Genomic DNA, 25097 nt, shown 5'->3' on the forward strand with positions numbered 1-25097 from the left:
AACTATAAATAGGCCTAACCATTTCTTACTTTCTTCATCCCATAATTGCCATTCTCTACTTAAGGCATTATTCTCTCTCTCTATTTGTAAATTTCACTTGTAATTTTTGGAGTGAAATATATTTGGTAGTGCCCGAGGACGTAGGCAAAATTTGCTGAACCTCGTTAAAATTCTGGTGTTCTTTATTATTTGTTTTGCATATTTTGTGAATGTGATTGTAGTGATTTATTGTGCTATTAAATTACGATAGAGGGATATTCTGGCTAGGAAAGACTTGGTATTTAAGTGATCTTCGTGATCTACCTCTCTTTCCTGGGAATTGAACTTAGTGTGATTTTTCAGTACAATAATTTTACTCTTTCACACGCTTCCACGCAACAATTTCCCTGTAAGCTTCGACTGCTTCCTGTCTTGTAATACCATATTGCTTCATGTAACAACTGGTTCCACAAACCAGTCCCCTCTTTTCTTCAGCCTTAATTTCACAATTAACACATTCCTCGTTACATTGTTAGAAGAGTTTTTAGAAGAAAAAGAAAAGGTGAGGGATATACCTCATTAGTTGAGATATCATCGTAGAGACGAGCAATTATGTTGAGGGCTTTATGAAGTTTGTTATCAGTATTGATCAGCCATTGATATGCAGTTTCATCTGCTTCTTCCATTCCTATCAAGGCCTGACAGACTGAAAGAATGGCTACACATGTCTTCAATGCAGTTTCTAGATACTCATCAAATGTTGGCATATAACATCCATGCACCCAACGTCGCTCAACAAGATAGGCTAATGCTACTTCCTTCAACTAATCACCACCACATATTAATTAATTAACCGGTTAATTAAAAAATTATGTTGTGGTGCAACTTAAATTAAAAATATTTGGGATCTTAAGGACTATTCTAACAGTCGAAACGTGAAATCTCAGTTTAACCAGACATTTTCAATAAGCAGACATCGTTGGTGTGTTCTTATGTCTTGGTTGATGACCATGTATTGCATTAAGGAATGAATGAAGCTTTTATCACAAAACAACCTCTATCAAATGACTCCAACTATGCATAGGCTCATAATTAAAGTGTACGACACTAATTTTAAATCAAATTATGTTGAATTATGTATAGACTTTTTTTTCAAAGATTGCATTTTCCAATTATGTTGAATGATTTTCTACCTACAGGTTTGGAGGGATTATGGGATACTACTTGCATGTTGAAGAACTGGTGCAACATACTTTACCTCATTTTTAGTGTAAGAAACCGCATAGGATCTCCCTTCCTTTCCCACTTTATCCTCGATTTCGTTGTGAACATTTAAGGTAGTCTCGTAAAGAAGTTTTAAGTAATCTGTTGGAAGTTCATCTATGACACTAATATCAAATCTGAGCACCACCGAATAAATTTAGTCATAATTCATTAAAATATTAATAAGAATTTATATATAGTAGAGTAATTTTTAAAAAATTAACCTTTGCATTGCATCGGTGAAATGTTGGAGTTCTTCATAAGTACCGTAGGCATCGTAAGTATCATCAATGAATGCTAAAGTTGATAGCAGTTTAGCATATATGTTGCGAGCACGTGCATAACATGGTTCAAAATAAAACACGGTCGCTGAGAAAAAGGACTCCACGATTCTATGTCTTGCATATGGAAACCTTGATTCCATATTTTCCTCTTTCCACTCACTGCATGCCCCAAGCAAGCATGGCATTAATTAAGATTTTATTAACACAGCAAACATATGACATTGCATCTATTTAAAGTATACGTTTACGTGCACTTTAAATGCATTAAATATAAATTTTATTGATTTTAGGAAACGAAAAAGTCTTGCCTTGAGTTAAAAAAAGGAGTTCTTATTACCTACAAAGGCTGCTTAGTTCCTGTTGAAGCATCATTTGGATCCGATTGAAATCATACTTAGCAAACTTTAGTAATGTGTCATTCCTTGCTTCATCTTCATCTTTTTCGTAAAAACATATATATTGCCTTGCTTCTAGTCTTGGAACCCCTTTTTGGTAGGGACAATTGAGGGCATTTTCGATGTATTGGGCATAGTGTGTACTTGCTTGGCTCACTATGGACTTCAATTGCGTGGTTGTGAAATTGAAAGCTTCATCAAGAATGAATTCACCATTTATTTTGAATTGAGCAGCTTCATATAAAGTTATCATCTCTTTTATATCACTAATTTTGAACTCATAGTTCCTCTTCTTGAACTTATTAAAAATATCTGATTCAATATTCAATACATTGTATTAGCATTTTCAAATAATAATAATAATAATAATAATTGTATGAGCTAAAGGAAAATGTTTCTTCTGAACAATGTATCAATGTGAGAAGTTAAATTTTTTTAAGGGTTAGAATTAAATTTATAATTTTTTTAAAATATTTTATATTTTCACAGTAAAAAAAAAAGAAGAACAAAATTGAAAATTGGGCTGCCTCTCACAAGGGTTTAAAATAGTGGTGACAATGATATCATAATAATATATAAATTTTACAAATATATAATGGAAATTTTAGTTGTTTATCATGAAAATCGTAGATTATTTTAATTCTCTTGAAATTAATAAATATTCAAACTTTATTACACTTATAAATATATCTAATAATGTAATGATTTATTATTAAATGCTTTTGTGTATATACTAAAAACATAAAAAGTTACATAAAATATTATAAGAATTAAAATCAAGAATTAGGTTGTCAAATCAATCAAATTATCCTGATCCGATCATCACAAAATAAAAAAAATAATGAACACAATCAAATAATAAAAGTAACATAAACATTTATTATATAAATTATTACAATAGAATTAATTATTAAAATAATTTAAATCTTATTCGGTTTAATTGAATCGGCTTTTTTTTATATAATTTTAATACCTCTTGATTTTAGGATACCAGAGTTGATTGCATCATTGATTTTCAATTTAAGTGTTTTGTCTAGTCTAGTATAAAAATTATAAGTAAAATAATAATTTTAAAAGTCGAAAGGATGGATTAAAGCAAGTATTTACTATTCCACGGAATATTTCCATCTTAAAAAAATTCATTTGACATGAATCAATGCAAAATCAATTTGAATAGTTCTTGTAGGATAAGCACTTACCAGAAGACATATTATAACCATGAGATCTGAAAACTTGAAACATGATTGCAGTTTCGTGCAAATTATAATCATTATTATGAATGAGTTGACTTAATGTATCAAAACAACGAGTTAATTGTTGCTCTACTTCGGTCTCGAAGTGGTAGGATACTCCTAGGCGGCATAAGGAATTTATCAAAAGAATATTGTGTAAAGGATCTGTTGTAGAAGCCATTAACATATCCTTCACCATTTCTTTCAATACTTCAATTTGTGTTGAGCACCGATCAAGTTCCTACATATATTATTGTGTATAAGTAAATGGAAATTAAAGTTGAATTTTAATTTATCAAACAAGTCTATATGTGCACGTATGTGTTATATAAATCATAAATATTATACATATATATACAAATACATGTAAATATTCAAGTATGTTGATATGTCCCTATTTGATTAAGAGTTCTATGAGTTCAACAGTTGAGAGGTACATCAATAAGTCCCGCATTATTTTTGATTATTCAGATGGTACCATAGCTCCCTCAAGATTCTATACACTAGAGGTCTTGAGTTTGAATCTTGCCATGAATTTGCTTTTAAAAGGTGCCATAGCTCTTCAACGACCATGGCTTCTACTAACTGGAAACACTATATATATTAAATGAAAATGAAAGAAACTAAACTTGATGTTTTCAATGGATAAATATGGAATCAAAATGAAGGAAATGATGGATGTAATAACGTATGTAAATGTATACCGAGATATCAAAGGAAAGAGTGAGGAAATGATCACCCCATATGTCTGGGGGAAAGTTGGCCAACGGACGACCACTTTCTCGATGGTTACTGCTTAATGGCGTAGCCTTTGTGGAGCTTGTGGAATGAGCTGCAACAAAGCAGCACCTCTTGGCCTTGTGCAGGCGTAGGGGAAAAAGCATTGGGAATGGTGGAGAGGGAGCCTTAGAGAGGCAAAGGAGGATGTTGGTGTTGCCACTGCCTTGGACTTGGACTGTCATTTCTATTTCTAATTACACAACAGAACTGAATGTGAAGTTGATGAGGGATAACTAGCTGATGAGGTTATTTATAAAAAGCTAAGAGTACTATATATCCTTTCTTGGAATGGAAAAGATATTTTGGAAATAGGAAATCGATGTGAATCATGTGATGCTTCCATTTTTATAATAATTAATTTGTATCGTAAATTATCAACAACTAAAAAGGGGTTTACGTAGGGCACTGCTGTTGTTGAAAACCTTTATGATTCCAATAAAGATCCACTATAATCACCAAATACTAATTAACTAATCAGCTTGCACACTTGCACTGCCTTCCTCTCTTGGGCTCCTATGCCAACACCAGAGACGCCTCGTATTGTTTAAACTTAAGCCATAACATAATTTTAACAACTTGAATTTCCGCAACATGATCACAGATGTTAATTTCCTCCATATTCGTCGAGAGATTGCAATTTCTTAGCCTTTCAAAACTTGGTCCATGTAAGCAAAAACATTGCTGATAACTATTATTCGATAGATTGACAATAATTCACTTAAAAAATGGTTATGTGCATGATTAGTTTGAGATGATTTTAAACGTTGTTAATTGCGTTTAATCATTGAAGGATAATTCAAGGTTTGGGGCCCAATCGAAATTGCGTGCCTGCTAAGTCGATTGGTAGAATGGGAATGCGTTGAACCCTGCCAATTAAATAATATATATTAATCTATTCATATTGTATTTAATTCGTGTGTTGACGTGATAATTAAGATATTAATTTCCCCGTACACGTCGAAATTGCAATTTCTTTGCCTTGCAAAACTTGGTCCATCTAAGCAAAAACATTGCTGATAACTGTTATTCGATAGATTGACAATAGTTCACTTAAAAATGGTTATGTGCATGATTAGTTGGAGATGATTTTAAATGTGTGTTAGTGTGTTTAATCATTAAGGGATAATTTAAGGTTTGCGGCCCAATCGAAATTGTGTGCCTGCTAAGTCGATTGGTAGAATGGGAGTGCGTTTCATATTGCATTTAATCAATGTCAATGCAATTTGTGTGTTTACATGATAGTTAAGGTGTTCATCATTTAAAATGTGATCCGAATTCGAGTCACGTTGCTGTTAGAATTTCGCCCTTTTTTATAATTCATACAAAAAAAAAAGAACTAGTAGATTTTTTAATAAAAAATAGATAATGCATGCGATGTTGAATTATGGGTGAATTTTCTGTTTATATTTTAAGATCTCTCAATTATGTCTCAACTTTAAAAATGTTAAATTTAGACACTAATGTTTGAATTCATTCTTGTTTTGGTCATCGGTCATTAAATTGATAATAAAAAAGGGGTTTTTTAACCGATATAATAACACATTTAGTCTTTAATACTTACATATTTTATCAATTTGATCCTCAAACTTCCTAACCAAAGTTTTCAGCTTTTAAAACAAAAGCATTCCACATCAATAAATTTGTAAAACCCAAAAGAAGCTATACAATTTGCAACAGTCAACAAAGGGTAAAAACACCGTGGTGGCAATTATAAAAAGAGTCAAAATGTATTTTGTCCCGTTTACTAAAAAATGGAAAAAATAATCTTTATATGTTAAATCAATGAGTAAACTGATCTTATTAAAAATTTTATCTATTTTTACTTTTAAAAAATTGGCCATGTACATCAACATGAAGTACACATTACACATTACATATAACTCATTACATATAACTGTCTGGTTATTCTGTCAGGTACATTAATTTTTAACAATAAAAATGGATGAAAATTTAACAGAAAGAATCAGTTTACTCTTTAGTCTAATAGATAAGAACAATTTATACAATTTTTTTATAAATAAAAACAAAATGCAATTTAATTCTTAATGTAATAAGTATATTATATTTTTACTTAACAGTTAGTACCTCCGAACATGACTGATATTTGGAAAGCGAGAAGCACAAGAACTGCAGCAAGCAGAGTTGCTTAAGTGCCTCCAAACTCTTTTAATGAATAAATCATAAAAAAAAAATCAATAAATTAACTAATTATATATAAATGTCAATATACTAAATAAGCCCTCAAACTTTATCACTTTACATATAATCTTTTATACTTCTATTATATCCAAAAACTTTAATTGACACTCAAATAAGCTATTAGACTTTAATTTGTAGTGCACCCAAATAACCCTCCGATATTTTTAAGCTATTAATAATTATCCAATTCGAATCATGTAAGACCCAAATCGATCTTATACAAATTTAAGTTGAATATTTATAGTTTATTAAAGGTATAATGATCAATTTACTAGGTTAGCTTTCAGTAGGAAAACTGCTACTTGTTCTGTTGATATTTTACAAGGATGGGGATTTGATGTATAGCAATTTTGATTTGGGTTCTTGAGTTTTCTTTTGGTAGTCATTGTAGTAGATAAATTTTGCTATTAATTCCTATGTTATAAGTAAGTTTTGGATTTAGTCCATGTGTTTTTATTTGGCCATTTTTAGTTTATCTACTTTTTGATTTTTGAAATTTCAGTCCCAATTAAACAACAACGATTAAATTTATTAAGTTTTACTATTTTCAAAATATTACGCAGTAAACATATTATCTCATATGTTCATGTGTAGTGTTGTGTCAGTTTGTCATTTCTACATGTTATTTATGAAAAAGTCAGTTAATGGATATAACAGTTAGTCATTTAGATTAAATTTTCAAAATTCAAAAAATATAAGGATTAAAAATGATCAAGAACATAGACAAAATTTAGAATTTTACCACAATAAAAAGATAACAAATATAGAAAGAATTTGGAAAAATCCAACCTCTTTCAAAAACGACAAGATTACAAAAACACCCATAGTAAATATTTCATATTTCATATTCTTTAAGTAAATAGTTTATTTAGAGTTGAGAGTGAACTAAAAATATATGGAACTCCCACTAATGGCTCGGTGACTTCACCCCCATACATCCCACCTAATGGCAGCTCCTCTTCGTGGCGTGTGTTATTAGAGGGGAATGGGATGAATGAGCAATTTGGCGATGAGGTCTTTCATGGATTTTTCGGGGCTTCCAAATCCATCGCCTTCCTTGTAAAAAACGTCCATTAAACGTGCAAAACTAAGAGCTCGTAGCGCGATTTTGTTTGAAACGGGCATTGGTTTCAGACAAGCTTCGTTCATGTCTTTCCAAGCAACCTCAACCATTTCCCTGTAAGCTTCGACCGCTTCCTGTCTTGTAACACCATATTGTTTCATGTAACAACTGGTTCCACAAACCAGTCCTCTCTTTTCTTCGTCCTTAATTTCACCATTAACACATTGCTCGATTAAAAAAAAGATTCATTGATTTATGTATCAAATAATATATATATATACCTCATTAGTCGCTATATCATCGTAGAGACGAGAAATTATGTTGAGGGCTTTATGAACTTTGTTATCAGTATTGATCAGCCATTGATATGCAGTTTCATCTGCTTCTTCCATTCCTATGAAGGCTTGACAGACTGCAACAATGGCAGCACTCGACTTCAATGCAGTGTCCATATACTCATCAAATGTTGGCACATAACTTCTATGCGCCCAACTCGCCTCAACAAAATAGGCTTCTGCTAATTTCTTGAACTAATCACCCACCACCATCAAATTAAGATTATACATTGCTTAAAAAAGATATGATAATATACAATTGATGAAACATAACTTACCTCATTTTTAGTGTAGAAAACTCCGTAGGATCTCCCTTCCTTTCTCACCTTCTCTTCGGCTTCATCGTGAAACTTTAAAATAGTCTCGTAAACAAATTTAAAGTTATCTGTTGGAAGTTTATCCATAACACCGATATCAAACCTGAACACCCAACAGTTAATTTTAGTCATAATTCATAAGATATTAAGGACAGATTAATTAGGAAATCAAACCTTCGCATTGCGTCGGTGAAATGCTGGAGTTCTTCGTAACTACCATAAGCATCGTAGGTATCATCGATGATTCCAATAATAAATGTCAGTTTAGTTTGTATGTTGCGAGCACATGCGTAACGTGGTTCAAAATTAAATCCAGCCGCGTAGAAGAAAAACTCCACGATCCTATGTCTTAAGTATGGAAGCTTTGATTCTAGATTTCCTTCTTTCCACCAACTGCATGCAAACCAATGAGAAAGAACTACACTATTTATAAAATTTGAATCCAAATTTGTTTATTATTTGCATTAAATTCAATCATTATAATTTGAATATAAATTGGAATGAATTGAATAATCCTTCAAATATCTGAAATTACTAAATCCAATAAATATAAAATATATTTTTAAATAAAAATTTTAAAAAATAAGTCAGATAATATATCCAAATATTCGAATAATAAATATCCAAAGATTAATATCTGTATCTGCTTCAAATCTGATTATTAAAATTTAAATGCATAAAATATATATCTCCTTGTTTATACCTAGAAAACAAAAATGATTTTAGTACCTGCGAAGGTTGCTTAGTTCCTGTTGGAGAATCATTTGGATCCTATTGAAATCATACTTTGCGAACTTAAGCAGTGTATCATTGCTTCCTTCATTCTTTTCGTAAAAACATATATATTGCCTTGCTTCTAGTCTTGGGACCCCCCTATGGTAGGGACGGTAGAGGGCATTTTCGATATATTGGGCATAATGTGGATTTGATTCAAATGTGATGTTGTGAAAGTAAAGGCTTCGTCAAGAATATTTTCACCATTTATTCTAAATTGAGTAGCTTCGTATAAACTTATCATCCCTTTCGTATCACTAACGTTAAACTTGCCGTTCTCATATTTGAACTTATTAAAAGCATCTAACATAAAAGAAGGGAAAAAAAAGTACAATTTGTTAGTATTACAGTTACAATTGCATGTTATGGCTTATTTTATTGTCCATATTTGAAGTTCAGAGTTGTTGTCTCCAAGATTTGAACATGTGTTCTCCACTTAAGGTGTGCCAAACACACCTACAAATGATGATGTGTTTGAATGGCAGGATATATTTTTTTAAAATTCTGTGCGACAATATCCAGAAGAGCCATAGAGATCCTTTTGGACAAGATTAATTTTGATGAGACAACAAATCATTGATTATAATATTAGTTAAGATTAATATGATATATATATATACATGATATATTATACTTACGAGAAGACATGTTGTAACCATGAAATCTGAAAACTTGAAACATGTCGGCAATTGTGTGCAAATCATAATTATTGTTATGAATGAGTTGGCTTAGTGTATCAAAACGGTGAGCTAATTGCTGCTCTACTTCGGTCTCCAAGTGGTAGGATACTCCCAAACGGCACAGGGAATATATCAAAAAAATATTCCGTATTGGATCAGTTGTAGAAGCCATCAACATATCCTTCACGGTTTCTTTCAACACTTCAACTTGTCTTGAGCATGACTCAAGTTCCTACATATATTGTCATTATATAAACAAATGGAAATTAGTATATATGTGTTGATATGTCTCAACTCTGCAGTTAAGAAATGTAGGAATTTATCAGTCGAGAAATATATCAAGAAGTTTGATATTGTCTTTAATCGCTGGAGTGGTACATGACTTCCTCAAGATCTTCTATCTGCTAGAGTTCTTGGGTTTAAGCATTGGGTCTATGAATCTAAATATCTCTCAGCAAAACCAAGACACATAAATAGAGTTTCATGAATTAATTTTCACAATTTAGCATTTATAGATTTACATATATACATGATAAGATTAAAAGACATCCATTAATAAGCTTATCGGTATGTATATATATTAACTGAAAAAGGCAACTAAACTTGATGGACGTAATAATATATATACCGAGATATCAAAGGAAAGAGTGAGGAAACGATCACCCCATATGTCTGGAGGATAGTTGGCCAATGGGCGATCCATAGGTGAGGAAACACTGCCTTGGACTTGGACTGCCATTTCTTTTGCTACTTACACAACAGAACTGAATGTGAAGTTGATGAGGGATAACTAGCTGATGAGGCTATTTATAGAAAGCTAAGAGTAATGGAAAAGATATTTTGGAAATAGGAAATCGATGTGAATCATGTGATGCATCCATTTTTATGATAATTAATTTGTTGATATCAATACGAAATTAACATCTATGATCATGTTGCGGAAAATCAAGTTGTTAAGATTATGTTATAGCTTAAGTTTAATCAATACGAGGCGTCTCTGGTATTGGCATAAGAGCCCAAGAGAGGAAGGCAGTGCAAGTGTGCAAGTTGATTAATTAATTATTATTTGGTGATTATAGTGGACAAATAGCTGATAACTTCAGAACAAATTAATTATTATAAAAATGGAAGCATCACATGATTTACATTGATTTCCTATTTCCAGAATATTTTTTCCTTTCCACGAAAGGATACTCCATGGTTTGCGAGCCAATCGAAATTGCGTGTTTGCTAAATCGATTTTCGTAGAATGGTAGTGCGTTTAACCCTGTCATTAAAATAAAAGATACTAATCTATTCATAGTGTATTTAAATTTTGTGTTTACATGATGACTAAGGTATTTATTATTTCAATTGTGGTTTAGGTTCGAATCATATTAATTTAAGATTTTGTCATTATCTTATAATTCACAAAAAGGAAAGTAATTTTTTAAAAAATAAAACAATCAAAATTGCTTGCGATGTTTGTTGGGAAATGTATCATATTGTAGTAAACATATAATTATTTACTATTTATTTAAATGATAAATAAATAAATAAAGTTAATTTCACATTTCACTATTATATTTTTTTGTATTTTATGTCTTTTATATTTTACATGCATAGCGAAATTGTGACAAACAAATATTAGCTCATTAATTGTCTAAAGTTAAAAATGAAGATAAGTGGCATTGTAAAGAACGTTTACATTACGAGAAAGATAACTTACTTCAGTAGATAATCTAAATGAGTTCGTAATCCCGTAAAAGAATCAAAGTGAGCATTTGATTCAAATACTGAGAAGGATTATTATGTCGTCTACAATTTCAATTGGAGAGATGGCTAGTCTTGTCTATCGGAGCAGTTGACTCCCTGAGTAGAGACATAAATGTATTCATTGGTAGAATGATACATTGGACTGGACCCAAAATTAATTAATTCTGAATCCGTTTGTGAATGAATTCACTTGTGATGTTCATGGTGTGATTTAATATTCAATACATTATATTAACATTTTCAAATAATAAGCTAAGGGAAAATGTTTCTTCTGAACAATGTATCAATGTGAGAAGTTAAATCTTTTTAAGAGTTAGAATTAAATTATAATTTTTTAAAAATATTTTATATTTTCACAGTAAAAAACAAGAACAAAATTGAAAATTGGGCTGCCCCGGCCCTCAGAAGGGTTTAAAATAGTGGTGACAATGATTCTATAATGGAAATTGTAGTTTTTTATCATGAAAATCGTAGATTATTTAATTCTCTTGAAATTAATAAATATTCAAACTTTATTATATATACTTATAAATATATCTAATAATGTAATGGTTTATTATTATTATTAAATGCTTTTGTGTGTATACTGAAAACATAAAAAGATAGCTAAAATATTATAAGAGTAAAATCAATAACCTAAGAATTAGGTGTTCAAATCAATCAAATTTTCTTGATATATGATCATAACAAATAAAAAACAATGAAGACAATCAAATAATAAAAGTAACATAAACATTTATTATATATATTTTAACAATAGAATTAATTATTAAACTAACTTAAATCTTATTCGATTTAATTCAATCGGCTTTTTTTTTTATAATTTTAATACCTCTTGAGTTTAGGGTACTAGAGTTAATTGCATCATTGATTTTCAATTTAAGTGTTTTGTCTAGTCTAGTCTAACAATTATAAGTAAAATAATAATTTTAAAAGTCAAAAGGATGGATTAAAGCAAGTATTTACTATTCCACGGCATATGTCTATCTTAAAAAAAAATCATTTGACATGAATCAATGCAAAATCAATTTGAATAATTCTTATAAGATAAGCACTTACCGGAAAATATATTATAACCATGAGATCTGAAAACTTGAAACATGATTGCAGTTTCGTTGAAATTATAATCGTTGTTTTGAATGAGTTGACTTAATGAATCAAAACAATGAGTTAATTGTTGCTCTATTTCGGTCTCGAAGTGGTAGGATACTCCTAGGCGGCATAAGGAATTTATCAAAAGAATATTGTGTAAAGGAGCTGTTGTAGAAGCCATTAACATATCCTTCACCGTTTCTTTCAACACTTCAACTTGTGTTGAGCACCGATCAAGTTCCTACACATATTATTATATATAAGTAAATGGAAATTAAGGTTGAATTTTAATTTATTAAACAAGTATATACGTGCACGTATGTGTTATATAAATCATAAATATTATACGTATATACACAAATACATGTAAATATTCAAGTATGTTGATATGTCTCTATTTGATTAAGAGTTCTATAAGTTCAAAAGTTGAGAGGTACATCAGTAAGTCCCGCATTATTTTTTATTATTCTGATGGTACTATAGCTCCCTCAAGATTCTATACACTAGAGGTGTTGAGTTTGAATCTTGCCATGAATTTGCTTTTAAAAGCATGGTGCCATAGCTCTTCAACGACCATGGCTTCTACACACACATATACATGGCTTCTACTAACTGGAAACACTATATACATATTAAATGAAAATGAAAGAAACTAAACTTGATGTTTTCAATGGATAAATACGGAATCAAAATGAAGGAAATGATGGATGTAATAATGTATATAAATCTATACCGAGATATCAAAGGAAAGAGTGAGGAAACGATCACCCCATATGTCTGGGGGAAAGTTGGCCAACGGACGACCACTTTCTCGATGGTTACTACTTAATGGCGTAGCCTTTGTGGAGCTTGTGGAATAAGCTGCAACAAAGCAGCACCTCTTGGCCTTGTGCAGGCGTTGGGGAATAAGCATTGGGAATGGTGGAGAGGGAGCCATAGAGAGGCAAAGGAGGATGTTGGTGTTGCCCAAAACACTGCCTTGGACTTGGACTGCCATTTCTATTGCTAATTACACAACAGAACCGAATGTGAAGTTGATGAGGGATAACTAGCTGATGAGGCTATTTATAAAAAGCTAAGAGTATCCTTTCTTGGAATGGAAAAGATATTCTGGAAATAGGAAATCAATGTAAATCATGTGATGCTTCCATTTTTATAATAAGTAATTTGTTGATCATATCGTACATTATCAATAGTTAAAAAAGGGGAAAAAAATCAAACCGAATAGTCTGAAGTTATCAGCTATATTTGTCCAGTATAATCACCAAATAATAATTAATTAATCAGCTTGCACACTTGCACTGCCTTCCTCTCTTCGCCTCCTATGCCAATACCAGAGACGCCTCGTATTGTTTAAACTTAAGCCATAACATAATTTTAACAACTTGATTTTCCGCAACATGATCACAGATGTTAATTTCCTCCATACACGTCGAGATTGCCATTTCTTAGCCTTGCAAAACCTGGTCCATCTAAGCAAAAACATTGCTGATAACTATGAATAGATTGACAATAATTCACTTAAAAAATGGTTATGTGCATGATTAGTTAGAGTTGATTTTAAATGTGTGTTAGTGCGTTTAATCATTAAAGGATAATTCAACGTTTGCGGTCCATTCGAAACTGCGTGTCTGCTAAGTCGATTGGTAGAATTGGAGTGCGTTGAGCCCTGCCAATTAAATAAAAGATACTAATCTATTCATATTGCATTTAATCCGTGTATAGACATGATAGTTAAAGTGTTCACTGTTTAAAATGTGATTTGAATTCGAGTCATGTTTCTGTTAGAATTTCACCCTCCTTTTATAATTCATACAAAAAAAAGAAAGAAAGAATGAGTAGATTTTTTTAATAAAAAATCTATATTGCATGCGATGTTGAATTATATGGGTAAATTTTTTGTTTCTTTTTAAGATCACTCAATTATGTCTCAACTTTAAAAATTTTTAATTTAGACACTAATGTTTGAATTCATTCTTGTTTTGGTCATCAGTCGTTAAATTGATAATGAAATGTTTTTTTTTTCTAACCGGTATAATAATACATTAGAAATATTTAATCATGTCCATTCTTCGTTACGCTTTGTAATTGAACTAACATTTGGAGTGTGGAAAAAAATGGCCAATATTAAGAGATATTCCAAATTATTCATTCAACAAGTAAATTCTAATAGTTATTGCAACAATGGTTTTGCATAATTACATTTGAAGACATGCTTGGACAAATGATGAGGATTTTCGACAATTTGAGAATATACCCGACATGCCAGTCTCTTCAGGCCATTTTGATATAGGTGAATCGAGTTCTTCTAACAGTGAAAGTGACCTTGAAATTGCGATGTTAAGAGAAACCATTGCAAGTAATTTAATGAATCCATATTTGTAAAAACATTTTGGATCATAACCTAATTTCTAGTAATAATGAAACTTGTTATGTCTTATGTTACTATATTTTTTTTATTAAAAATCATCCGTTTAGATACTTCAAAATTTGATCCAAGTATAATGTTACTATTTGTGAAAATAATATTTATCATTGTTATAAAAGAATATTTAACTATAAAAAATTAAAAATAATTATCATTTTATCTAATAAATAATTTAAATTAATTATATAATTTATTAAAATATTTATAATAAAATATTGGAAGATACATTTTAAAATTTTATTAAATGAATTTATAAATTCACATATTTTAATAATTTTAAAAAAGTAAAATAATTTAAAAAACTTTCATTATGTATCAATTATAATCTGATGTCCTTTATAGTCATTTTTTATTCTCACATCACCGCTACAGCTGTGAATCCAAACACACCCTCCACCATTGTTTCTAACCTCACTGCTATATTATCCAATCTCACCGCTATAGTAACTAATCTCACCGCCACCGCTGTTTTTAACCTCACCGGAGGTAAACATACTGCCCATTCAAACTAAGCCTTAATGAAACATATTTAATTGTTACCATTTTGAGTTAAGTTAGGTCTTAAATTTTAAAATTCGAAATGTATTTAGACTAAAATTGACTAAATTCAATAAACTAAATCTACTTAAATTAATGCAAACTATTTTAGTTTTACATATTTTCATAATTATGTATATATGATTAATATTCCAAGAATCTGAGAATGGCTAATGGCTTGGTGGGGGAGGGATGTTTACACCATACAACCAATCCGAGTATGAATTTCTCTGAGAAGCTGTTGCAAGGCTTGATTTAATGGCAAAGTGGCGTAAAATAAATAGATATAAAGTTGGTTAAAGGGGTATGGGATGAATGAGCACTTTGGCGATGGCATCTTTCAAAGATAGTTCAGGCCTTGTCAATCCATCGTCTTTCTTGTAAAGAACCAAAACTAAACGTGCAATGTTAAGAGCTCGCACCGCAATTTTGTTTGAGACAGGCATTGGTTTAAGACAACCTTCGTTCATGTCTTTCCAAGCAACCTCAATCATTTCCCTGTAAGCTTCGACCGCTTCCTGTCTTGTAACACCATATTGTTTCATGTAACAACTGGTTCCACAAACCAGTCCCCTCTTTTCTTCAGCCTTAATTTCACCATTAACACATTCCTCGTTACATTGCTAGAAGAATTTTTAGAAGAAAAAGAAAAGGTGAGGGATATACCTCATTAGTTGAGAGATCATCGTAGAGACGACCAATTTTGTTGACGGTTTTTTGAAGTTTGTTATCAGTTTTGATCAGCCATTGATATGCAATTTCATCTGCTTCTTCCATTCCTATCAAGGCTTGACAGACTGAAACAAGGCCTGCACTTGACTTCATTGCAGTGTCCATATACTCATCAAATGTTGGAACATAACTTCTATGCATCCAACGTCGCTCAACAAAATAGGCTTCTGCTAATTTCTTGAACTAATCACCAATACAAAACAATTAATTAACCATAATAAACTTTATGCTGTGATGCAACTTAAATTAAAAATTTATGGGATCTAAAGGACTATTCTAACAGTCGAAACGTGAAATATCAGTTCAACCAGACATTTTCAATGAGCAAACATCGTTGGTGTGTTCTTATGTCTTGGTTTATTGGAACCCACCCACATTGTTTGAAAAGTCAAAAAGGGTGGGCACCGAAAGTAGAAAGTAAGATTGGTTGGCAAGTTGGGTTAAAAGTTGGCATGGGATAATTGCAATTTTGGTCCCTAATTGTATAGGGACATTGCAAGTTGATCCTTAAACCTCAACTATAAATAGGCCTAACCATTTCTTACTTTCTTCATCCCACACTTGCCATTCTCTACTTAAGGCAATTGTTCTCTCTCCCTATTTGTAAACTTTCACTTGTATTTTTGGAGTGAAATATATTTGGTAGTGCCCGAGGACGTAGGCAAAATTTGCTGAACCTCGTTAAAATTCTAGTGTTCTTTATTTTTGTTCTGCATATTTTGCAAGTGTCATTGTAGTGATTTATTGTGCTATTAAATTACGATAGAGGGATATTCTGGCTAGGAAAAATCTGGTATGTAAGCGATCCTCGTGATCCACCTCTCTTTCCTGGGAATTGAACTTAGTGTGATTTTTCAGTACAATAATTTTACTCTTTCACACGCTTCCGCGCAACAATTGGTACCAGAGCCAGGTTCGTACTTGGGGAATACGACCGTTTACAGGACTATTCACGTATACAACACTATTCACGTATACGGTACTATTTACGTATACGGCACTATTCACGTATACGGTACTATTCACGTATACAGTAGTTGGGATTGAGGAGAAAAATGGCAGCAGCATCGTCATCAGCAAGGACTACTGTGACAAATGCAAAATTTGAAGTAGAGAAATTTGACGGTACCAATAATTTTGGTATGTGGCAATGTGAGATCCTGGATGTCTTATGTCAGCAAGAGCTAGATATAGCCCTTGAAGAAAAACCTGACAATATGGATGACAAGGAGTGGGCCAAGATCAATAGACAGGCGTGTGGTACAATCCGCCTATGTTTGGCCAAAGAGCAGAAGTACTCTATCATGAGGGAGACATCAGCGAAGAAGTTATGGGATACACTGGAAGAAAAGTTTCTAACGAAAAGTCTTAAAATAGGCTTTATATGAAAAAGAAACTTTATCGATTCACGTATGCACCCAGTATGTCGATGAATGACCATGTGAACTCATTCAATAAAATTTTAGCAGACTTGCTAAATTTGGATGAGAAATTTGAAGATGAAGACAAGGCATTATTGTTGTTGAATTCCCTTCCTGATGAATATGATCATCTTACCACCACATTGCTTCATGGGAAGGACACGATCACATTTGATGCAGTCTGTAGTGCGTTGTATAGATCTGAGACTCGAAAGAAAGATAAAAGAGATCACAAAGATACAACCGCAGAAGTCTTAACAGTAAGAGGTCGTTCACACAGCAGCAAATCTGGTAGAAGGGGAAAGTCCAAAGGGAGACCCGCCAAAGATGAATGTGCCTTTTGCCGTGAAAAAGGGCATTGGAAAAAGAATTGTCCTAAGCTACAAAAGGGCAAGGCTATTTCTAATGCATGTGTAGCGGAGCATGATGAGGAGTCAGACTTTAGCTTGGTTGGCATGGCAATGGCATGTCAAACGGATGAGTGGATTTTGGATTCAGGATGTACTTACCATATGTGTCCTAATAAGGACTGGTTTTCTAGTCTTAAAGAGCTAGAAGGTGGAATTGTTCTTATGGGCAATGATAGTGCTTGTAAGACAATGGGAGTGGGTACAGTCCAATTGAAGAATCACGACGGCTCAATCCAAGTCTTGACAGATGTTCGCTACGTACCTAGCCTGAAGAAAAATCTCATCTCATTAGGTGCCCTAAAATCTAAAGGGCTCACAATCACTTTGAGAGATGGATTACTAAAAGTAGTAGCTGGGCAACTGATGGTGATGAAAGGCACAAGAAGAAATAACTTGTATTTTTAAATGGAAGTACAGTTATTGGATCAACATCAACAGTTTCTACAAAAGATGTAGATTCAGAGGCTACCAGATTACGGCATATGCGATTGGGACATGCTGGTGAAAAAGCTTTGCAGACATTGGTGAAGCAAGGCTTATTGAAAGGTGCAAATTCTTGCAAAATGGAATTCTGTGAACATTGTGTTCTGGGCAAGCAGAAGAGGGTAAAATTTGGTCCAGCAACACAATACGAAAGGAATTCTGGACTACGTTCACAGTGATGTGTGGGGACCTACCAAAGTAGCTTCTTTGGGAGGTATGCACTATTTTGTTACTTTTTTTATGATTATTCAAGAAAAGTATGGGTATATCTAATGAAAAGAAAAAATGAAGTTTTGGATGCATTTCTGAAATGGAAGAAGATGGTGGAGACTCAGACTGGTCGAAAGGTCAAACGACTTCGATCAGATAATGGTACTGAGTACAAAACGATCCATTTCTACAAGTATGCCAAGATGAGGGCATTGTGCGACACTTCACTGTTCGGGATACACCACAGCAAAATGGGGTGGCAGAACGAATGAATCGAACTATACTGGAGAAAGTTCGATGTATGTTGTCCAATGCTGGATTGGGCAAAGAATTTTGGGCTGAGGCAGTTACATATGCGTGCCATCTAATTAACCGTTTGCCATCAGCTGCAATAAATGGAAAAACTCCTATGGAGATGTGGACTGGTAAATCTGCTACTGATTATGATTCTTTGCATGTATTTGGTTCCACTGCATATTATCATGTAAAAGAATCTAAGTTAGACCCAAGAGCAAAGAAAGCATTATTCTTGGGTATAACTGATGGAGTAAAAGGATATCGTCTCTGGTGTCCTGATACAAGGAAGATTGTTTTCAGTAGAGATGTGACTTTTGATGAATCAACCATGTTGAAGTACAAGGATTCACAAAAGGATGACAAAACCAGTAGTACTTTGCAGCAGGTGGAGCTTGAAAAGGTTAACGATGATCCAGCTAATATTGAAGGGACAAATGATAAAGAGGTTCCTACCCAAGAACCTCTACAGCAACAAGATTCAATTGCATATAGAAGGCCAAGAAGAGAGATTCGTAAGCCTGCTCGCTTTGATGATATAGTGGCCTATGTACTTCCAATTACAGATGATGATGTTCCTTCTACTTACACAGAAGTAATAAGTAACCCTGATGGTGTAAAGTGGAAGCAAGCAATGAATGAAGAAATGCAGTCTCTTCATAAAAATAAGACATGGGAGTTGGTGACACTACCCAAGGGAAAGAAGGCAATTGGATGCAAATGGGTATATGCAAAGAAGGAAGGATTTCCTGATAAAAATGAAATTCGATACAAGGCTAGATTAGTAGCAAAGGGTTACGCTCAGAAAGAAGGAATAGACTACAATGAAGTGTTTTCTCCAGTTGTGAAGCATTCGTCTATTCGGATTTTGCTAGCCTTGGTTGCGCAATATGATCTTGAACTAGTTCAGCTTGATGTGAAGACCGCGTTTTTTACACGGTGATTTGGAAGAGGAAATCTATATGACTCAGCCAGATGGATTCAAGGTTGCTGGAAAAGAAAATTGGGTTTGCAAACTGACAAAGTCGCTTTATGGATTGAAGCAATCTCCGAGGCAGTGGTACAAGCGATTTGATCAGTTCATGAAAGGGCAAAGGTACACAAGAAGTAAATTTGATCATTGCGTGTATTTTCAGAAGCTACAAGAAGGAACTTTCATATACTTGCTCTTATATGTTGATGATATGCTAATAGCATCTAAGAGCAAAGTTGAGATTGAAAGATTGAAGACTCAACTCAATCTCGAGTTTGAGATGAAAGATCTAGGAGAAGCTAAAAAGATTCTCGGCATGGAAATATGGAGAGATAGAGCTCATGATAGAGTTAGCTTGTCTCAGAAGCAGTATTTGAAAAAGGTACTACAGCAGTTTGGCATGAACGAGCAGACAAAACCTGTAAGTACCCCGTTGGCTTCTCATTTCAAGCTTTCTGCACAACTATCTCCTTCGACGAATACGAAACGAGAATACATGTTGCAAGTTCCGTATTCTAATGCAGTGGGTAGCTTGATGTATGCAATGGTGTGTACAAAACCCGACATTTCACAGGCAGTTAGTATAGTGAGCAGGTATATGCATAATCCTGGAAAAGGACATTGGCAAGCTGTGAAATGGATTCTACGGTATATTCAGAAGACCGTGGATGTTGGATTACTGTTCAAGCAGGATAATACACTTGGTAAAGGTGTTATTGGGTACGTTGATTCTGACTATGCCGGTGATTTGGACAAGCGAAGATCAACCACCGGTTATGTGTTTACACTTGCTGGAGGACCAATAAGTTGGAAGTCTACACTACAGTCTACAGTTGCATTGTCAACCACAGAAGCCGAGTACATGGCTGTAACAGAGGCTGTAAAGGAGGCTATTTGGTTACAAGGTATGGCTAAAACCTTGGGGTTGGTTCAGGAGCATAAACGTGTATTATTGAAGAGGGGAAATTATTGATAGTCAAAGTGCTATTCATTTAGCAAAGAATCAAGTCTATCATGCACGTACAAAACATATCGACGTACGATTCCATTTTGTGTGGGAAATTATTGAAGAGGGGAAAATTTGTCTTCAGAAGATCAAGACTGCAGATAATCTCGCAGATATGATGACCAAGGTGGTAACAGCAACCAATTTCGAACATTGTTTGAACTTGATTAATATCCTGCAAGTTTAACAGTTGAAGAAGGCACTATCAAGTATTGTTGTCAAAGGCAGAAAGAATTGTGTGAAGATAAGATTATCCTAATCAAATCTTCAAGGTGGAGATTATTGGAACCCACCCACATTGTTTGAAAAGTCAAAAAGGGTGGGCACTGAAAGTAGAAAGTAAGATTGGTTGGCAAGTTGGGTTAAAAGTTGGCATGGGATAATTGCAATTTTGGTCCCTAATTGTATAGGGACATTGCAAGTTGATCCTTAAACCTCAACTATAATAGGCCTAACCATTTCTTACTTTCTTCATCCCACACTTGCCATTCTCTACTTAAGGCAATTGTTCTCTCTCCCTATTTGTAAACTTTCACTTGTATTTTTGGAGTGAAATATATTTGGTAGTGCCCGAGGACGTAGGCAAAATTTGCTGAACCTCGTTAAAATTCTAGTGTTCTTTATTTTTGTTCTGCATATTTTGCAAGTGTCATTGTAGTGATTTATTGTGCTATTAAATTACGATAGAGGGATATTCTGGCTAGGAAAGATCTGGTATGTAAGCGATCCTCGTGATCCACCTCTCTTTCCTGGGAATTGAACTTAGTGTGATTTTTCAGTACAATAATTTTACTCTTTCACACGCTTCCGCGCAACATGGTTGATGACCATGTATTGCATTAAAGAATGAATGAAGCTTTTATCTCAAAACAACCTCTATCAAATGACTCCAACTATGCATAGGCTCATAATTAAAGTGTACGAGACTAATTTTAAATCAAATTATGTTGAAGATTGCATGTCCAATTATGTTCTACCTAGAAGTTTGGTGGGATCTTTGTATAAGATTTTTTTGAAAATCTTAATTAATAGATTGAAAAAAAGTGTTGAGTAAAATGATAAATGATACACAGCTAGAGTGTTTAATTTCATAGATGGGTGACAAATTATGGATGGGATACTACTTGCATGTAAAATGTTACATTGTATGAAGAATTGATGCAACCTAATTTACCTCATTTATAGTGTAAGAAATGGCATAAGATCTCCCTTCCTTTCTCATCTTATCCTCAGCTTCATTGTGAATATTTAAGATAGTCTCGTAAACAATTTTCAAGTAATTTGTTGGAAGTTCATCTATAACACCAATATCAAATCTGCACACCACCAGTTAATTTATCATAATTCATTAAAATGTTAATAAGAAATTATATATAGTAGTACCTTTGGATTGCATCGGTGAAATATTGGAGTTCTTCATAGGTACCATAGGCATCGTACGTATCATCAGTGAGTACTAAGGTTGATAACAGTTTAGCATATATGTTGCAAGCACGTGCATAACATGGTTCAAAATAAACCGCTATCGCCGAGAAAAAGCACTCCACAATTCTACTTCTTGCATGTGGAAGCCTTGATTCCATATTTTGTTCTTTCCACTCACTGTATGCCCCAAGCAAGCATGACATTAACTAAGATTTTAGAAAACGAAAAGTTTTGCTTTGGGTTCAAAATAATAAAAATAAAAGAGTTCTTATTACCTACAAAGGTTGCTTAGTTCCTATTGATGCATCAATTGGATCCGATTGAAATCATACTTAGCAAACTTTAGTAACGTATCATTCCTTGCTTCATCACCATCTTCATCTTTTTCGCAAAAACATATATATTGCCTTGCTTCTAGTCTTGGAAGCCCTCTTTGGTAGGGACAATAGAGGGCATTTTCGATGTATTGGGCATAGGGTGGACTTGTTCGGCTTACCATGGACTTCAATTGTGATGTTGTGAAAGCACAAGCTTCATCAAGAACGAGTTCACCATTTATTCTAAAATGGGAAGCTTCATATAAACTTATCAGCTCTTTTGTATTTTTAACTTTGAACTCATCATTCTCATCCTTGAACTTGTTAAAAATATCTGATTCAATATTCAATACATTGCATTAGCATTTTCAAATAATAACAATAGACTACCATTTGCTGGTGTTTCAATGCTTGTATTCTCTTTTTCTTTTTCCTTCCTATGAGCTAAGAGAAAAGGTTTCTTCAGAACAAGTTAAATATTTGTTAAGGGTTAGAATTGAATTATAAATTTTTAAAATATTTTATATTTTCATGGTTAATCTAATTTGGGGCTTCCCCTCACAAGGGTTTAAAATAGTGGTGACAATGATATTTATAATAATATATAAATTAATAGTAGAGACAATTATGGTAAAAGAGAATAACTATTGTAAAGTTTACAAATATATAATGGAAATTTTAGTTTTTTATCATGAAAATTGTAGATTATTTAATTTTCTTGAAATTAATAAATATTCAAACTTTATTACACTAATAAATATATCTAATTTGTATTAATAAACGATTTTGTGTATATACTAAAAGCATAAAATATTATAAGAGTAAAATCAATATTATAAGAATTAGATGTTCAAAGCAATCAAATTACAAATTTCTCATTCAATCATCACAAAATAAAAAATTCTCACACCAAAAAAATCAACACAAACAAATAATTAAACATTTATTATATAAATTATAAAAATAAAATTAAGTGGTTAATCTAACTTAAATCTTATTCAAAACAAGGTTTAATTGATTTTAAACTCATTTCTATTGTTTTTTATTTATAATTTCAATACCTCTTGATTTTAGGGTACTAGAGGTGATTGGATGATTGATTTTCAGTTTAACAGTTTTGTCTAGCCTAATTCTTATAATAGTAAGTAAAATAATAATTTTAAAAGTCGAAAGGATGGATTAAAGTAAGTATTTACTATTCTACGACACATGACTATCTTAAAAAAATTATTTGACACGAATCAATATAAAATCAATTTGAATGGTCATTGCAGGATAAACACTTACCAGGAGACATATTATAACCATGAGATCTGAAAACTTGAAACATGATTGCAGTTTCGTGCAAATTAAAATCGTTGTTATGAATGAGTTTACTTAATGTATCAAAACAATGAGCTAATTGTTGCTCTATTTCGGTCTCGAAGTGGTAGGATACTCCTAGGCGGCATAAGGAATTTATCAAAAGAATATTGTGTAAAGGATCTGTTGTAGAAGCCATTAACATATCCTTCGCCGTTTCTTTCAACACTTCAACTTGTGTTGAGCACCGATCAAGTTCCTACATATATTATTATATATAAGCAAATGGAAATTAAGGTTGAATTTTAATTTATCAAACAAGTATATATGTGCACGTATGTGTTATATAAATCATAAATATTATACATATATACACAAATACATGTAAATATTCAAATATGTTGATATGTCCCTATTTGATTAAGAGTTCTATGAGTTCCAAAGTTAAGAGGTACATCAGTAAGTCCCGCATTATTTTTGATTATTCTGATGGTACCATAGCTCCCTCAAGATTCTATACCCTAGAGGTCTTGAGTTTGAATCTTGCCATGGTGCCATATAGTCGCTCTTCAACGACCATGGCTTCTACATATACGTATACATGGCTTCTACTAACTGGAAACACTATATATATTAAATGAAAATGAAAGAAACTAAACTTGATGTTTTCAATGGATAAATATGGAATCAAAATGCTGGAAATGATGGATGTAATAATGTATATAAATATATACCGAGATATCAAAGGAAAGAGTGAGGAAACGATCACCCCATATGTCTGGGGGAAAGTTGGCCAACGGACGACCGCTTTCTCGATGGTTACCGCTTAATGGCGTGGAGCTTGTGGAATGAGCTGCAACAAAGCAGCACCTCTTGGCCTTGTGCAGGCGTAGGGGAATAAGCATTGCGAATGGTGGAGAGGGAGCCTTAGAGAGGCAAAGGAGGATGTTGGTGTTGCCCAAAACACTGCCTTGGACTTGGACTGCCATTGCTATTGCTAATTACACAACAGAACTGAATGTGAAGTTGATGAGGGATAACTAGCTGATGAGGCTATTTATAAAAAGCTAAGAGTATCCTTTCTTGGAATGGAAAATATATTTTGGAAATAGGAAATCAATGTAAATCATGTGATGCTTCCATTTTTATAATAATTAATTTGTTGATATCGTACATTATCAATAGCTAAAAAGGGAACAAAAAATCAAACCGAATAGTCTGAAGTTATCAGCTATATCTGTCCAGTATAATCACCAAATAATAATTAATTAATCAGCTTGCACACTTGCACTGCCTTCCTCTCTTCGCCTCCTATGCCAATACTAGAGACGCCTCGTATTGTTTAAACTTAAGCCATAACATAATTTTAACAACTTGATTTTCCGCAACATGATCACAGATGTTAATTTCC

General features: G+C 32.9%; 2 protein-coding genes and 2 pseudogenes across 2 annotated transcripts; all 4 read right to left on the reverse strand.

Moving 5' to 3' along the window:
• Positions 1 to 249: 249 nt before the first annotated feature.
• On the reverse strand, positions 250 to 4161 carry LOC107930327 (probable terpene synthase 6). The gene is made up of 7 exons (XM_016861957.2): positions 3858 to 4161; positions 3121 to 3394; positions 1864 to 2233; positions 1467 to 1685; positions 1238 to 1379; positions 555 to 803; positions 250 to 475 (listed from the first exon to the last, which is right to left on the reverse strand). Exons 1-7 carry the CDS (start codon positions 4113 to 4115, stop codon positions 353 to 355), a joined length of 1635 nt encoding a protein of 544 aa, XP_016717446.1. The 5' UTR covers positions 4116 to 4161; the 3' UTR covers positions 250 to 352.
• Positions 4162 to 6852: 2691 nt separating this feature from the next.
• LOC107930341 (probable terpene synthase 6) lies at positions 6853 to 10359 on the reverse strand (annotated as a pseudogene).
• Positions 10360 to 11782: 1423 nt separating this feature from the next.
• On the reverse strand, positions 11783 to 13612 carry LOC121203245 (casbene synthase, chloroplastic). The gene is made up of 2 exons (XM_041102631.1): positions 12882 to 13612; positions 11783 to 12389 (listed from the first exon to the last, which is right to left on the reverse strand). The coding sequence occupies exons 1-2, from the start codon at positions 13143 to 13145 to the stop codon at positions 12081 to 12083; spliced, it is 573 nt and encodes a 190-aa protein (XP_040958565.1). The 5' UTR covers positions 13146 to 13612; the 3' UTR covers positions 11783 to 12080.
• A 1412-nt stretch (positions 13613 to 15024) lies between these two features.
• LOC107930340 (valerianol synthase TPS1G-like) lies at positions 15025 to 25033 on the reverse strand (annotated as a pseudogene).
• Between the last annotated feature and the right edge of the window lie 64 nt (positions 25034 to 25097).

The sequence above is a fragment of the Gossypium hirsutum genome, chromosome D10 (assembly GCF_007990345.1).
Source record: "Gossypium hirsutum isolate 1008001.06 chromosome D10, Gossypium_hirsutum_v2.1, whole genome shotgun sequence".
NCBI classification, from domain to species: domain Eukaryota; kingdom Viridiplantae; phylum Streptophyta; class Magnoliopsida; order Malvales; family Malvaceae; genus Gossypium; species Gossypium hirsutum.

Excerpts from the sequence above, each read along its gene's own strand:
- LOC107930327 (XM_016861957.2), bottom strand. The coding sequence starts at position 4,115 with ATGACAGTCCAAGTCCAAGGCAGTGGCAACACCAACATCCTCCTTTGC. Across the intron at positions 3,395-3,857 it reads CTCTTTCCTTTGATATCTCG|GAACTTGATCGGTGCTCAAC; the intron begins GTATACATTTAC and ends TAATATATGTAG. Across the intron at positions 1,380-1,466 it reads TTCACCGATGCAATGCAAAG|ATTTGATATTAGTGTCATAG; the intron begins GTTAATTTTTTA and ends GGTGGTGCTCAG.
- LOC121203245 (XM_041102631.1), bottom strand. The coding sequence starts at position 13,145 with ATGGCAGTCCAAGTCCAAGGCAGTGTTTTGGGCAACACCAACATCCTC. Across the intron at positions 12,390-12,881 it reads CTCTTTCCTTTGATATCTCG|GAACTTGATCGGTGCTCAAC; the intron begins GTATAGATTTAT and ends TAATATGTGTAG.